At 52.1% G+C, this 15,364-nt stretch overlaps 1 protein-coding gene across 4 annotated transcripts in view; it reads left to right on the forward strand.

Annotated features, from left to right (window-relative positions):
- The window catches only part of MYH11 (myosin heavy chain 11), a 116,804-nt gene that overhangs the window by 94,708 nt on the left and 6,732 nt on the right, over positions 1–15,364 (forward strand). For all 4 annotated transcript variants that reach the window (XM_070412919.1, XM_070412920.1, XM_070412921.1 and 1 more), the window contains 16 exons: positions 611–782; positions 2,257–2,469; positions 3,866–4,010; positions 6,187–6,393; positions 7,519–7,623; positions 7,713–7,865; positions 8,084–8,332; positions 9,780–9,992; positions 10,326–10,538; positions 10,767–10,928; positions 11,322–11,450; positions 11,775–11,863; positions 12,318–12,441; positions 12,733–12,941; positions 13,811–13,919; positions 14,004–14,176. In XM_070412919.1, coding sequence (XP_070269020.1) covers positions 611–782; positions 2,257–2,469; positions 3,866–4,010; positions 6,187–6,393; positions 7,519–7,623; positions 7,713–7,865; positions 8,084–8,332; positions 9,780–9,992; positions 10,326–10,538; positions 10,767–10,928; positions 11,322–11,450; positions 11,775–11,863; positions 12,318–12,441; positions 12,733–12,941; positions 13,811–13,919; positions 14,004–14,176 — 2,665 coding nt within the window. The remainder of the gene's footprint in view (positions 1–610; positions 783–2,256; positions 2,470–3,865; positions 4,011–6,186; positions 6,394–7,518; positions 7,624–7,712; positions 7,866–8,083; positions 8,333–9,779; positions 9,993–10,325; positions 10,539–10,766; positions 10,929–11,321; positions 11,451–11,774; positions 11,864–12,317; positions 12,442–12,732; positions 12,942–13,810; positions 13,920–14,003; positions 14,177–15,364) is intronic.

Here is a 15,364-nt window from a genome sequence, read left to right on the forward strand (position 1 = left end):
CAGGCTCCCCAGTCTCCCTTAGTCAACATCCTCTATCAGTGATGGCGAACCCTTTGAGCTCGGCGTGTCAGCATTTTCAAAAACCCTAACTTAACTCTGGTGCCATGTCACATATAGAAATTTTTTGATATTGAAATTTTTTGCAACCATAGTAAAACAAAGACTTATATTTTTGATGTTTATTTTATATATTTAAATGCCATTTAACAAAGAAAAATCAACCAAAAAAATGAGTTCACGTGTCACCTCTGACACGCGTGTCATAGGTTCGCCATCACTGTCCTATATAATAAAGAGGTAATATGCTAATTAGACTGAACAGCAGAACAACTGTCCAGACAACTTTCTGGACAAAGGCGGGGCTGCAAGGGCCGAGCCCCTTGCACAAATTTTGTGCATCAGGCTCTAGTACATTAATAATCAAAGGCCCTTTCCATCAGGACTGACAGTTCTTCGTTGAGATAGTGGCGCGGGCGGGGCTGTTACCGGCGAGGGATGTGTGTGCATGTGCGTGCCCTTCCTCCGTGCGAAAGGCCTCAGCAGAAAGGCTCATCCTCCGGGAGTCCTTCTGGTGGCTTCCGCCTCCTGAAGGGCCCCTGGCTTTGTCTAGTGCGGCTGAAGAAGGAGGAGAAGAACCGGCAGGAGCTGGAGAAGCTGAAACGGAAGCTGGAGGGAGAGGCCAGCGATTTCCACGAGCAGATCGCAGACCTGCAGGCGCAGATTGCGGAGCTCAAGATGCAGCTGGCCAAGAAGGAGGAGGAGCTGCAGGCGGCCCTGGCCAGGTAGTGGGGCCATGGCCTGTGTGTTCCTGGGCCCTGCCAATCCAGTGGCCCCAGTCTTCCTCCTCCTCCAGGCAGGCCTCCATCTAATGCAAGGCCAGAAGCACGCCTTGACTTTGCTCTCTTTCCTCCAACCCATCCCTCTTTGTGTCTCCCATGGTGTCTCTCTTTTGGACGCCCAGGCCTTCCTCGTCCACACCCCAGTCCTGCATTTCCAGTTGACCACAGGGGCCCTTCTCTGGCCCCTCCCACACCACATGGAGGCTGGAATGGCCCTCCTCTCCCTCCAGCCCTCCTTCGAAGGTCTCCCTCTTTGTGAATGCCAGGCCCCTCCCTAGCTTTTGCCCTCCCTGCTCCTCCCACAGCCAGCAGACAGCAGCCCTCAGGTTCTGCCTGCCCTTTGCCACGAGCCCCTCCTCCCACTCTGAGCTGGCTTCACACTAGTGGCCCCACACTGGCAGTAGACTCACCTGCTCGCTGTGTGCTAAGCGGTATCTTCGCAGACACCTGGCCAGGTATGCCGCTGCTTTCTCCAGTTCACTGGGGAGGAAGCTGAGCCAGGGGAGGTGAAGGAGTGTGTGACTGTCACCCCGCTTTTGAGAAGCAGAGCTGGGATTTGAGCCCCAAAGCTTTCTGCTGAGCCCCTGGTCCTGCTGCATGACTGTTAGAGTGATGGACCAGAAACATCACTTTGGGTCATAAACCTACTCAAGCTTTGCTGGCTTGTGCAGGAAACGCAGGTCCTACCCTGGTACTCAGCGCCCACCTGCCCTCCGCAGTCTGACCCTAACCCAACCATTTTGCTTCCTCTCTCTGCTGCCCATTCACAAGTGCAGTGCAATAGACCTGCCTACCTCACCCTGCCCTGCAGTCTTGCCACTGTGCCTTCTCTCATGCCGTTTCCTTTCCATTCCCCCCCGCCCCCCAGTCATCAGGAGGGAGCTCCCTTCCATGAAATGCCTGGTTCACTCCACCCCATTCGAACGACGCTGCTCACATCCCACCTTGACCCAGGCTCACGGCCTCTCCCGGGCTGGGAGCCCTGGCTTTAGCATCACCCAAAGCAGCGCCTGGTCAAAGGCTTTGCATGTAGCAGACACTCAGTCACTGTTTGAGCAAAGGGAGAACAAGTAGTCACCAAGGAGGGATAATTGTCCAATGTCCAGAAAGTAACTATTAAGCCCCTTCTGTGAATTAGGCACCTTGCCAGTCTGGGACCGGTGCTTTGCATTCACACACACAGAAAACCATGACCTACTTTTTATACCAGACCTTGGGACCCATCATGTCCTCCGTGAATGTCCAAGCAGTCCAGTGTAGCAAGGAGGGATCCGCTGTGTCCTGGGGACGGGGTGCAACATGTTTTGCGATCCGTGGAGCACGAGTGGCTGGTTCCCGAAAACAATGTTTGGCCACGTGTGCGACAGCAGAGGCCTGGGGCCCCGGGATCTTCATTCCGGCGACCTGTCCCTGGCAGGCTCGACGATGAAATTGCTCAGAAGAATAACGCCCTCAAGAAGATCCGGGAGCTGGAGGGTCTCATCTCAGACCTGCAGGAGGACCTGGACTCCGAACGGGCCGCGAGGAACAAGGCTGAGAAGCAGAAGCGAGACCTGGGGGAGGAGCTGGAGGCGCTGAAGACGGAGCTGGAGGACACGCTGGACAGCACGGCCACCCAGCAGGAGCTCCGGTGAGAGGGGACCGTTGTCCACCACATTGATGGGGTGGCTGGTGTGGACGGAGTGAGCCCAGCAAATCCTGAATCACAGGGATCCGCCGGCCCTGCATTTACTGTCCTGATTGCATTTTGCTGTAACTGGCACAAGTGTGATTATTTTTAACCTTATTACTTCACATCACAATAGTGGGACATAATCAGAGGACAATTTGAAAACTAGAGAAGAGTAGACACCAGAAACATCACCTAGTTCCCCCACTGTTAACATTTTGGGGTATCTCCTTCCTGTCTTTTCATGTATATGTGTGTGTCAGTAAATCGCCCCCAGCCCCAGGCACCAAGTGTGTGGGTTTAAGTTTTGTGTTAATTTTTAAAAATAACATTATCAGACTGGATTTCTTGTTTTTGTTGTTATAAAAATATATGTTTTCAGAGAGAGGAAGGAAGAGGGAGATCAAAACATCAATGATGAGAGAGAATCATCGATTGGCTTCCTCCTGCATGCCCCCTACTGGGGATCGAGCCCCAAACCTGGGCATGTGCCCTGACCAGGAATCAAACCGTGGCTTTCTGGTTCATAGGTCGACGCTCAAACCACTGAGCCACGCTGGCCAGGCATTATCAGGCTGGTTTTTGATTTAAGATTTACAGCAGGCAATCAAACAGACCACAACAAAACAACTACAGGTCACCTGCTGGAAAAATGAATGCTAACATTAGTGAAAGTAGGTCATTTATTCATTCAGAAAACACACAAATGTAATTAGAGAGCGTCTGTGCCAGGTGCCGTGCGAACACCGAGATTCATCTCCCACACGCTCGGTTTTGTGCTGCAGCACTGACCTGTGCTCCCGTCCCACCTGGCGAACAAGACAGAAAAGCCCGGTGCAGGACTTGGAAACACGGACTCAGTGTCAGACTATTTGGGCTCCATTTCTGGTCCTACACACAGTGGCTGTAACTCGGGGAAGCTGCTTACCCTTTCTTAGCCGACTTCTTCAGCTGTACAATGGAAATAATAGTACGCCTGCCTTGTGGGGCCACTCTGAAGATTATATGAGGCGATGTATCAAAGAAATTAGGTCAGGGCTTGGCATACAGTAAGTGCTCAATAAATAAGAGCTAATACTCATATTTCCAGAACATTTTGCCAGTCATTTTGCAATTCTTTCAACAATAGTATTTTGTGCATTTGTTTGCTGGTCCTGAAAAATTCTAAGCGGGTAACATACGCCTCTTTTTGCAGCCGAGGAAATTCCAGGTCCAGGGGGGTTGGGTGACTCACCTGAGGTTAGGTCACACAGCGAGGAAGAGGTGGCGATAGAGAGGTCAGCTCTGGGTCCTTTGCACAACACTGAGGGGAGCCCCATCTCCCCCCAACCACCATCACTGTATTCTTCCCGTCCAGGGCCAAGAGGGAGCAGGAGGTGACGGTGCTGAAGAAGGCCCTGGACGAGGAGACGCGATCCCACGAGGCCCAGGTCCAGGAGATGAGGCAGAAGCACACACAGGCGGTGGAGGAGCTCACGGAGCAGCTCGAGCAGTTCAAGAGGGTGAGTTGTGATACTTTTTCGTGACAACACGTCAGTGGGTGCTATAGCCACAGCTTCAAATAACCACAGGTCAGAGTCTGCACTAAGATGAGTAACACGCTATGCAAGATTCTAACGATAAAGACAGCAGCCAGCACTTATCGACTGTGTACCGTACAGGATGGCAATTAATCTTCACAACCACCCGAAGAGGGAGGTGCTATTAAGCACATTTTACAGCTAAAAAAACAACAACACACACCACAATTTCCTTGTTTCATTCACAGGGGTGAGTTTTTTAACTCGTGACCTCCTGCTACATTGCTTCCCTAAAGTCTGAATTTTATCGCCCTCAGTCCTACATTCCCCACCTCCCTGCACTAAGTACCCCACAAGACAGGTGAAATGGCCATAGCTTTACCAGAAATGGTAGGAGTTTGCATCTGTCCCAGTCAAGATGACTCTTACTCCATGAGCTGGTTCACTCCCTCTTCTATCAGAATCTCATTTCTGTTCATGTCAGTAATGTAAGCAATCCCTTGTGTGGCACTGATTACAGGCCACTTTTCCAAGGTTTCACACATACTGGTTTAGTTTTCCACGTGACCTCTGCTCAAATGCGATCTCCAGGCCCACACTCTGAAAAGCACAGTGCAGGACCGAGCGCCCCTCACCCACCCAGTGAGTAAGGATGTCTGTTCCCATCCCCTTGTCACGTGGGATCTGAATACCAATCTTCAACACTTCATCCATTCTTTATATATTTCAGACAAATAAGATTTTTCTAATTGTAACAACAACATACATTTCTGCTTTCGACTGGCTTCCCTTTTTAATGTCCAGTTATTTTTACTGTAATATAATTTGAATCCAGATGGGCTATTCCCACCTTCCAAAATGTGTCCCCTTGACTACTCTCAAGCCAGGTCCGAGGGGGCTGGGCTGGAAGCCAAGTCCCAATTCATAGCCAGGCCTCTTTGGAACGACTCAGCTGCTAAGGACACCAGCAGACAGCATCCGTTTCTGACCTGCGTGAAGCAGGTGGAGGCTGCAAACTCTTGCTCCCATCTCAGGTGCACTAAACAGAGGAGCGCCTATAGTTTACCTGTAACGACTTTGGTAAAAACTTGGAGCCCTGGTCCCAGCAGGTTGTTGGGAAAACTTTTATCATCATTCCTACCTGGCCTCCTATTACACATGTGGTTTTGTCATAGTTCTGGGGTCTTCAGCTGAGTCAAGATTTTGGGGGGCCCAAATCCCCTGGGGTCCTTGCTTATCAACCTGCACTGTTTCCCCTAAGAGGCGCTTTGTCCCTGGCGGAGGTACTGACAGCTCAGTCATGACGGGGTCAGAGGAATGGCCTCCCTGAGGTTGCCTGGGCATTGCATGGCTCCTGCCTAGGGATTGTGGGAAAGCTCAGTGTTGTTTCCTCTGCCCTTGGGACCCTCACACTTTTCTCTTATTTCCCACCCTCCAGCCCCATAAAAACAAAAACCCTCCTTTCACCCCAAATACTTTTCTCTTAGGGAAGTTGACATCCCAACAGGAGCTGGTTAGATAAAGCGACTTTCTCTTAACTATCACTGAAATAGCGTGCATTTGATAGTAAATGTGATGGACGAAAGGGGTGGTAGGGACGGGGGCCGAGTGAAGTGTGGCTGCCCCACCTATAGGGCCAGCTGCTACTTAGATCCAGCAGATCACTGCCTTGGAGGAAGGCAAAACTCCTGTTTCCATATCTTTAGTTTTTGTGGGGTTGTTTTTTTTTTTGAAAGTCAGAATTAGTGAGGTATATGCAGTAAAATTCACCGATTTTAAGTGTGTAGCTCAGTGAACTTGGACAAATGTATGCACTTGGGTAACCATCACCACAGTCATCATGATATAGGACATTAGATTATTTAATAGAGAAGCTGGGAGTCCAGAGTGGTATGTGACGTTTATTAAAATGTTGGCACTAATTTTTCAGAAAGTAATGAAGGGCCAAAGGGGACATGACAGCAGGTTGGCTGCAGCCCGTGTGGGATGCAGGTTGGGGACCTCTGCGCTTTAGGAAAACAGAACCCCAAGTCTTCCTGGTGATTCTGTGTCTCGTCCCTGCACCCCCCTGGGGAGGGAAAGGACAGAGGTTCCTACCTTACAATGCTCTCCTGGCCACGGCTATAACGCCTTCCCTCCCCTCTCCTTCTCGGGCCAGGCCAAGGCCAACCTGGACAAGAACAAGCAGACGCTGGAGAAGGAGAACGCAGACCTGGCGGGCGAGCTGCGGGTCCTGAACCAGGCCAAGCAGGAGGTGGAGCACAAGAAGAAGAAGCTGGAGGTGCAGCTGCAGGAACTGCAGTCCAAGTGCAGCGACGGGGAGCGGGCCCGCGCCGAGCTCAACGACAAGGTCCACAAGCTGCAGGTGAGGCACAGCGCAGGGCAGCCCTGGTACCCGCTCTGCGAGGGATGCTGCACTTCCCAGCTCATTGAAGTCTCTCTTGCTGCAAAGCAAGTCGGTTTCCTCTAGTTATATCCCTAATGTAACTAGAGATGGTCACCCTCTCCAGTTTAATCATGGAGAACCTTCATCCGTTCATTCAATAAGTATTTACTGAGAACCTGCTGTAGGCCATGCACTGTGTTGAATCCTGAGATACAACAGCAAGGAAGGAAACAGACACTGTTCCTGCCCCAGGAGAACTCCAGCCTAGTGGAGGGAGAGGCTCCGATAATCACAAAAATGAATGTAAAATGATGCTGGAAAGGGGTGGCACTTAACCCCTTTAAGGGGTGTAATAAGTATGAACAAGAAGAAGCCTGTCCTGCAGGAGGGGGAGTCAGGAAAGGCTTCCCTAAGGATGTATGATCTGAAAGAAAAGGCAAAGGGAACAGCATCTGTAAAGGCCCAGTTGTACATGGGAAATTAGATCACATGAGACCGGTAGAGCTAGAAGGCCGAGTTGAAAGGGAAATGTGGTACAAAATGGGACCAGGGAGGCAGGTTGTGGCTGGGTGACACAGCGCCCGCCTTCAAGGCCCTATTATATGTATGTTGGTCTTTACTCTGTGATGGGAAGCTACCGATGGGTGTTAAGCTGGAGAATGACACAGCCTGTTTATCGTTGGTCTTATTTAGCTTTGAATAGACATTTGATCCAACTTTCCTTTCATGGGATATGGTCAAACTTTTGATAAATATTTAGTGTGCTTACAGTCTGGGATGAGAGAGCGAGGGAAGCATTAAATATATTTTCCACATCCAGGTGAGGGCAGGGGTTTTGCTATCCTAACACCAGCACTGTCCTGGAGGAGTGGCGTTAAGGTCACTTGTGTCCTCATTGTAAATGTGAAGAGGGCAGGGATCCCAACTTGTAGGCAACGTACTTCCCTTGGGGGCCGCCATGATCAGGCCCCACAGCTCATGGGTATTTCTCAGTCAATGGACACCACATGGCGGTGGTATCTCCTGAGTAGAAAGTGTTCCTCTTACTTAAAGAGGATCCTATCCTAGAGATTCCAGCTAAACCACAGTCTCTTGCCCCCTCAGAATGAAGTGGAGAGTGTCACAGGGATGCTCAACGAGGCGGAAGGGAAGGCCATCAAACTGGCCAAGGACGTGGCCTCCCTGGGGTCCCAGCTCCAGGACACCCAGGTGGGTATCCCATCCCATCATCCAGAGGGACCTGGAGTACAACCTGCCTGGGGGTGGGTTCCTGGGACTTGCGTGTGTCCTTTTTGCAGGAGCTGCTTCAAGAAGAAACCCGGCAGAAGCTCAACGTGTCCACCAAGCTGCGCCAGCTGGAGGATGAGAGGAACAGCCTGCAGGAGCAGCTGGATGAGGAGATAGAGGCCAAGCAGAACCTGGAGCGCCACATCTCAACTCTGAACATCCAGGTGCGGCTGTGTCCTGGCTTTTCTGGGCCGAAGGGTAGCTCGGGGGCTCCGATGTGCTCTCGGAGAGCATTGGCGCCATTCTGCTTGGCTTGCAGGCTCCTCCTGCTGTCGAATTTCTTCCGTGAGAAGAAGGTGGTCTTTGCTTCTCAGGGTCTGGGGGACAGGGATGGGAATCACTCACTGCCTCCTCTCACCCACCTCCAACCCTGCCATTTCAGCTCTCCGATTCAAAGAAGAAGCTGCAGGACTTTGCCAGCACCGTGGAGGCCCTTGAAGAAGGCAAGAAGAGGTTCCAGAAGGAAATCGAAGGCCTCACCCAGCAGTACGAAGAGAAGGCAGCTGCTTATGACAAACTGGAAAAGACCAAGAACAGGCTTCAGCAGGAGCTGGACGACCTGGTTGTCGATTTGGACAACCAGCGGCAACTGGTGTCCAACCTGGAAAAAAAGCAGAAGAAGTTTGATCAGGTAGGGGCTGGAGGGCGCACCGCTGTTCACGGATGCTGGCTGGGGGAGTCGCGTCTGCGAAGCATCCCGGTGGCTGCTGTGTGTGTGTCGGCATCCTCCCTCTTGCTGAAGGACGCACAGTTGGCCTGCTTTAGGGACTGTGGAACAGTGCATCTGCAAACCCAGTTACATGCCTTAGTGTCTAGTCCCAATAAGGAAGGAGGTTTATTTATTTATCTTATTCACTCAAGTTTTTATTGAGTGCCTACTGAGTATTCCCAGTAATTTAAATTTTCTACCCTTTAAATACCACGTTTCCCTAACATTTCATTACAAAGAACTGCAAGCACACAATCTGAAAACACTGTCCACCTGTATACCTACCACCTGGATTTGATCTTCAACATTTCACTATACTCACTTTATCATGTATTTATTTATCAGAATGAACTATCTGTCATTCGTATTTTATCTTTCAGATAAATTTCAAAGAAAATTATAGACATCTGTGTACTTCCCCCTCAATACCTCAGCATTGCATAGTTTTTAAAATAGATGTAATTTTGCTTCAAGTAAAGTTTACATATAATGACATGCACAAATCTTAAGTGTACACTCACTGAGTTCTAATAAATGCATATATACCAGTATGCCCCAAATCACTAAATACTAACTTTTAATATGTTACTCAGATTCAGTAACTGTGACTTGGGGCTATTCTAAAAACCAGTGGGGGATTGTACTAGGAGATGTGGGGTTCACTGCCCCTCCCCAGCTGGACTCATAGTGGACTCCTGGTTGGCATGCTGACTCCCGTTTCCACCAGCCATCCCTTCCCTGTGCTGCCAGCTCATCCTCATTGTCTGTTTGAGGGCCCAAGAGCCCGTTTATTTATATTCCTGTCACATAGTGTAGAGTTTTTGTGTTGACTGTGTTGTTTGGGATCCCGTTACCTACATGTCTTTGCTGAATTCTGGAAGTCTGGGTTTTGGACGTTACACATGTCTTTGCTGCTTCCCAGAAGGCAAGACTAACATCAGTATGGAGTGTTCTTTGAACTGCTTCTCCAAGCAGAGGGACAAGTGTGTGCAGAACCACTCACACACTCACCATGTCCCTGCTGAGGCGCACAGAGCGTTTTTGAGAGCTAGCTATTGTGGCCACGAAACAAGAAGAAAGTAGCTGGCCTCTGGCAGAATTCAATGTCACTCTGACCTCAGTAGCAGCATGCTCTAACCAAAATGGGCATCATTAGTGGTTTCAAAGCACAGACTCAGCAGATGCTGGCTCTGCATAAGGCTGGCCCGGAAGTCAGAAAGCAAGCTTAATATAAACGATTTCCATAGATTTCTCAACCACACCTGCACCTGGGAGAGTTCTGCAGGACACGGGCTTTGCAATGAAATGCAGCGGAACCTCAGGTTACGTCTAGAGGTCAGTCACCTCTGGGTCTTCTGTTGTGTTGTAGTTGTTGGCCGAGGAGAAAAACATCTCTTCCAAATATGCGGACGAAAGGGACAGAGCGGAGGCGGAAGCCAGGGAAAAGGAAACCAAGGCCTTGTCCCTGGCGCGGGCCCTTGAGGAGGCCTTGGAAGCCAAAGAGGAACTCGAGAGGACCAACAAAATGCTCAAAGCCGAGATGGAGGACCTGGTTAGCTCCAAGGACGACGTAGGCAAGAACGTAAGTCTCTCTCTATCATCTTTGCCTGTCTACATTTCACCAACCCACCCACTGTGCTGTGTATCCGTCTGCGAGGGACTTGGCGCTGTGCCTCTTTCATGTTAAGTGATACCTGGGCATTGTAGGCAGTCCCTTGGGCTGATGCAAAGACCAGGCCTGGTTGGGAACAGCAGTTGGGGGTGGGGTCTGAGTCAAGGGATCCGAGAGGAAGGCTCTGGTCTTGACTCCTACTCATGCATCCCGTGGGAGGCAAACACCATCTCCCTGCGCTAATGAGCTGCCTGTCACTGTGGTTGTCTGACCATCTTCATGAATTCAACCCTCATGTAAAAGGTCCATGAGCTGGAGAAGTCCAAGCGAGCCCTGGAAACCCAGATGGAGGAGATGAAGACACAGCTGGAAGAGCTGGAGGATGAGCTGCAGGCGACGGAAGATGCCAAGCTGCGGCTCGAGGTCAACATGCAGGCCCTCAAGGGCCAGTTTGAGCGCGATCTCCAGGCCCGGGATGAGCAGAATGAAGAGAAAAGACGGCAGCTCCAGAGGCAGGTAATCCTGCAGGGGAAGTGGGGGTACAGGGAGCTGGGGTGGCCTGTGTCCTTCCTTCCACCACCACTTCCTGGCCTCATGGAGACTATTTTCTCAACCCGGGGATGAGAAAAAAACCCACCCTGCAGCGGGCTGTGCACACCTGGGAGCTCAGTGAATACTGGCTGGGCAGGGAGAGGCCCTCTGAGAGGCGCCCAGCGTAGCAGTGCCCGTCTCTTCCTTGCCCAGCTCCACGAGTATGAGACGGAACTGGAAGACGAGCGAAAGCAACGTGCCCTGGCCGCTGCTGCCAAGAAGAAGCTGGAAGGAGACCTGAAAGACCTGGAGCTGCAGGCTGACTCAGCCATCAAGGGGAGGGAGGAAGCCATCAAGCAGCTGCGCAAACTGCAGGTGGGTGGAGCTCTGGGTGCAGGCCCTGGGGAGGGAGGGGGTCCCCCAGGCTGGGAAGTCAGTCAGAAGCAGGAGGGTGCAGACCTCTCGCTGCCATTTGTGCCTGTTCAGCTGGCGTTTTCTATCACCATTTGGCTTTCGGTGAGTGTTTCCCGCCCTGGGCAGGACACTTTTATCAGGCACTTTGGCCAAGGCCCTCACCTCACATCATCTTTTCTTAGGTCTGCTGAGCCCCTCCAAAACACCCCCCAAATGGCCACCTGGGGCTGAGGGCAATGCTCATGCAACAGGGGCTTCCCTGTGGTCAATCACAGAAAATCCTAGTGGCGATCATGGAAAGGTAATTTGGGTAGCAGAACTTGGGCAGCTTGTCTTTCCTGTTGACTCATGCAGGCTCAGATGAAGGACTTCCAGAGAGAGCTGGACGACGCCCGTGCCTCCAGAGAAGAAATCTTTGCCACGGCCAAGGAGAATGAAAAGAAAGCCAAGAGCTTAGAAGCAGACCTCATGCAGCTACAGGAGGTAAAGCCTTCTCACTGTGAGTGCCTCAGATGGGGATACGTGGCAGCAGCCCTCGGCATCCCAGGTTGTACATCCACAGCTTTCTTTCCTCAATCCAGCCTTCCACATGGGTGGACCCTCTTAGTTAGGCCCTAGAAAAACACAGGGTTTTCTCCTTTGACATGACTGCAGGGCCTCTCTGAGCTCAGAGGCGGTGTAGCCATTTTCAAAGGTGGCCATGGAGACTGCTGGGGGCCTGATGAGGAGCAGGGTGGTTTCTTGGGCGAGGGTCAGCCCTTCCCTGCAGACAACAGATTTCCTTCCTCCCTGCCACCCACCATCTAGGATCTAGCCGCGGCTGAGAGGGCTCGCAAACAGGCAGACCTGGAGAAGGAGGAACTGGCCGAGGAGCTGGCCAGCAGTGTGTCAGGAAGGTATGAGACAGCATGGGATGAAGGGGGATCCTAGACCCAGATGATGGAGAGGCAACTCATAGGTGAGCCTCCTAGCCCTTCATTTTAATGCTGAAAATGACAGAATGTTCAACTGAACTTGTAACAGGGGTCTCAGGGTTTCCACACCCTATTTGGGAGTGTGGCCAGTTTCATTCATTCTGAATGAACAGCATGGTGGGGACAGGAGGCATCTGGGGGCATCAGGGAGGAGCTGGCCCTCATCCCAGTCCCGGCTTTGCTGACACCAACTGGGTATGAGTCCTGGCTCCCTACTTCCCAGCTGTGTGACTTTGGACAAGTCTCTAAGGCTCTCTGAGCCTTGGTTTCCTCAGTTATAAGTGAGGACAACCCTGAGGCATTGCTCCCCCAAGGACAGGGAGTTTTCTAAGCCAAGGGAAGACGGGAGGCCTCAGATGCGCTGTATCTCCCTTAGGAACACGCTTCAGGATGAGAAGCGCCGCCTGGAGGCCCGGATTGCGCAGCTGGAGGAGGAGCTGGAGGAAGAACAAGGCAACATGGAGGCCATGAGTGACCGTGTCCGGAAGGCCACACAACAGGTGGGGGCCTGGGCACTAGAACAGCAAAAGCCCCGCACTGGCTCAGTGACATGCATCACAGGCTGCTGTGTGCCAGGCCTGGGATGAGCTGAGGGTAGCAGGGAGCCTGGGTGGCACTGGGACGCTGCCTGGATGAGCTGCCTCTTGAACTGAGAGTTAAAGGATGACTAGGAAGGAGGAGAGGGAGTGCAGAGGCTGAAAAGGCTGGAGACTGCGGGAGAAGTCAGTCATCTCAGTGCACCCCACAGGCTTTCATGCCCCCCACCTCACTACCTTCATCCTCCTCCCCAGGCCGAGCAGCTCAACAATGAGCTGGCCACGGAGCGCAGCGCAGCCCAGAAGAACGAGAGCGCAAGGCAGCAGCTAGAGCGGCAGAACAAAGAGCTCCGGAGCAAGCTCCAGGAGATGGAGGGGGCAGTCAAGTCCAAGTTCAAGTCCACCATCGCGTCCCTGGAGGCCAAGATCGCACAGCTAGAGGAGCAGGTGGAGCAGGAGACAAGGTACCGTGGGACCAGGGCTCCAATGACAGCCCGCTTGTTCCTGAGTGCTGGGAGGTGGCTAGCCTCTCCGGGCATCGGTTGTGGCTATGAAATAAACCCAGCGGTACCCGAGCTGCAGCTGTGCCGGGAGAACTAGGGAGAACGTAGGAAAGGGCTGTGCCTGTCCCTGGCCCAGAGGAAGCCCTGGAAATGTCATCTGCTCTTAGTAAATAGCTTGGTTCCTCAGTGACGCCAGCCAGCTCCCCCGGGAGCACATGTGGCTTTTCCTGATCCACATTAGCAGGAGGTCATGTTAACGAGACACAAGTCCAAATCAACAACCATTTAGTACACGAATATGGGAAGGCTTCTCATTTTAATGACAGGTCACTGAGCTGTAAGTTCACAGCACATCTGTGACCATCAGACTGTAAGGATTCTGACCCCTTCTTTTTTGTTTGGTAGCGGCTTTACTGATAACTCACCCTCACACAATTCACCCATTTAATGTGTACAATTCAGTGGCTTCTAGTATATTCACAGGTAGGTCCACCCTCACCACAGTCAACTGTAGAACATTTTCATCACCCTCTATTTCCCATCCCCACCCCCACCCCCAGTCCTAAGCAACCACTGACCTACTTTCTGTCTCCTTGTCTGTTCTGGACATTTCATAGACACAGACTCATACAAGGCCTCTGTGATTGGCTTTTCTCACTGGGCACACGTTCTCAAGGTTCGCCCCTGCCACAGCAGGTGTCAGTGCCTCTGCTTTTTATGGACTTATTCTAATCTTCTATCTGGTGGATTCTGGGAGCTCAGGAAGAGTCCCCACAGTGGGCAAGATACCGGTCTGGTTTACATAGCAACTGCTCCCCCCTTGTGCGCAGAGAGAAACTGGCGGCTGCCAAGTCACTGAAGCAGAAGGACAAGAAGCTGAAGGAGGTCCTGCTGCAGGTGGAGGATGAGCGCAAGGCGGCTGAGCAGTACAAGGAGCAGGTACACCGCCGCCGCGGGCCTCTCCCCTATTAGTCCCCCAGCACCTCCAAGGGGCCCCCTGACCCTCACGCCTCTCCTTGACAGGCAGAGAAAGGAAATGTGAAGGTGAAACAACTCAAGAGGCAGCTGGAGGAGGCGGAAGAGGAGTCCCAGCGCATCAACGCCAACCGCAGGAAGCTGCAGCGGGAGCTGGACGAGGCCACGGAGAGCAACGAGGCCATGGGCCGCGAGATGACCGCGCTCAAGAGCAAGCTCAGGTGAGGCGGCCCAGCCCCAGGAGGGGTGTCCTCCCGGGCCAGGTGCTCAAGTAGGCCTGAGATGCCCACTGACTGTATCGACGCAAAGGCTACCTTTTCCGAAGCCCTCGCTTCTTTCCCCGGCTCTTCCTGCTGGTCACCATTCATGCAGCAGTGTCCAGGCACACGGGGGCCCTGCCTTTAAGGGGCTCACCTTCTCCGTTCTTTAACACGTTAAGCGCCATGTCGGTCACAGGTGACTGACGCTATACTTTCTGTCCAGACCAGTCAGTCAATGGTGCTGCCACCATATCGGTGAAATCGGATATCGCGGGCTAAACGGAAAGGAAGACAAACGGGCTTGGCGCTTAACGTGTTAACAATCTTTGCCCATCCTTCTGGTGAGGAGGAGGAGGGAGAGGCAGTTTCCTGTCTCCTGAGCCTTCTCTTCTGGCCTTTTCCTTCACCACCTTTCTCTAAAACTCAGGGTTCCTTGGCACTACTGGGGCTGGGTAAGCCTGGCCTGTATATTGTAGGATGTTGAGCAGCATCCCTGGCCATCCGACACCAGCTAGAGTAGCATTCCGACCGGCTGTGACAACCTAAAGTGTCTAGATACGTTGCCAGATGTTCTCTGAGGGTACAGTCACCCAAGGTTGAGAACCTGGCCCTGACTGCACTGAGGTCTGTTCTCTCTCCTGCGCCTGTGTAACTTCTGGGTCTGAAGGTGGGTAGGTCACCACCCTGCTCCTTCAGGCTCCCTCCCACCCCCCACCCCCAATTCCTTGAAATTTAGCTCTGAGCTTCCTGTCACATTCTCTCACACCCCTCCACCTTCTCTTCTCCATGATCCTGCCACTCCACAGGCATTACCAGTAACTCAAAACCCTAATGTGACCTTCAGGCATCGCATCATTTGCCTGCTGCCACCTTCTGACTCCTGGGATCTTCAACCCATCCTCTCACAACCCCAATGACTCCTTACCCAGCATGGAACCCAGGCTCAGGGGTTGCCATCAGCCTTTCACACATCCTCAATACCCTGAGCCCTCTTGCTGTGTTGTACTTCCCACCTACAGCTCCAAAGGGTGTGAGAAAAGCAACCATGCTGGCTGTACTTCAGTCTCCCACTCTCTTAGTAATTTTAGGGAGAAAATAAAAGCAGATCTCTATCTCCGCCCAGTCTCAGCTTATGACCTCACTTCCTAT

This window comes from Myotis yumanensis, unplaced genomic scaffold, assembly GCF_028538775.1.
Source record: "Myotis yumanensis isolate MYYU_CA2020_CCGP unplaced genomic scaffold, mMyoYum1.0.hap1 SCAF_4, whole genome shotgun sequence".
Taxonomy (NCBI): domain Eukaryota; kingdom Metazoa; phylum Chordata; class Mammalia; order Chiroptera; family Vespertilionidae; genus Myotis; species Myotis yumanensis.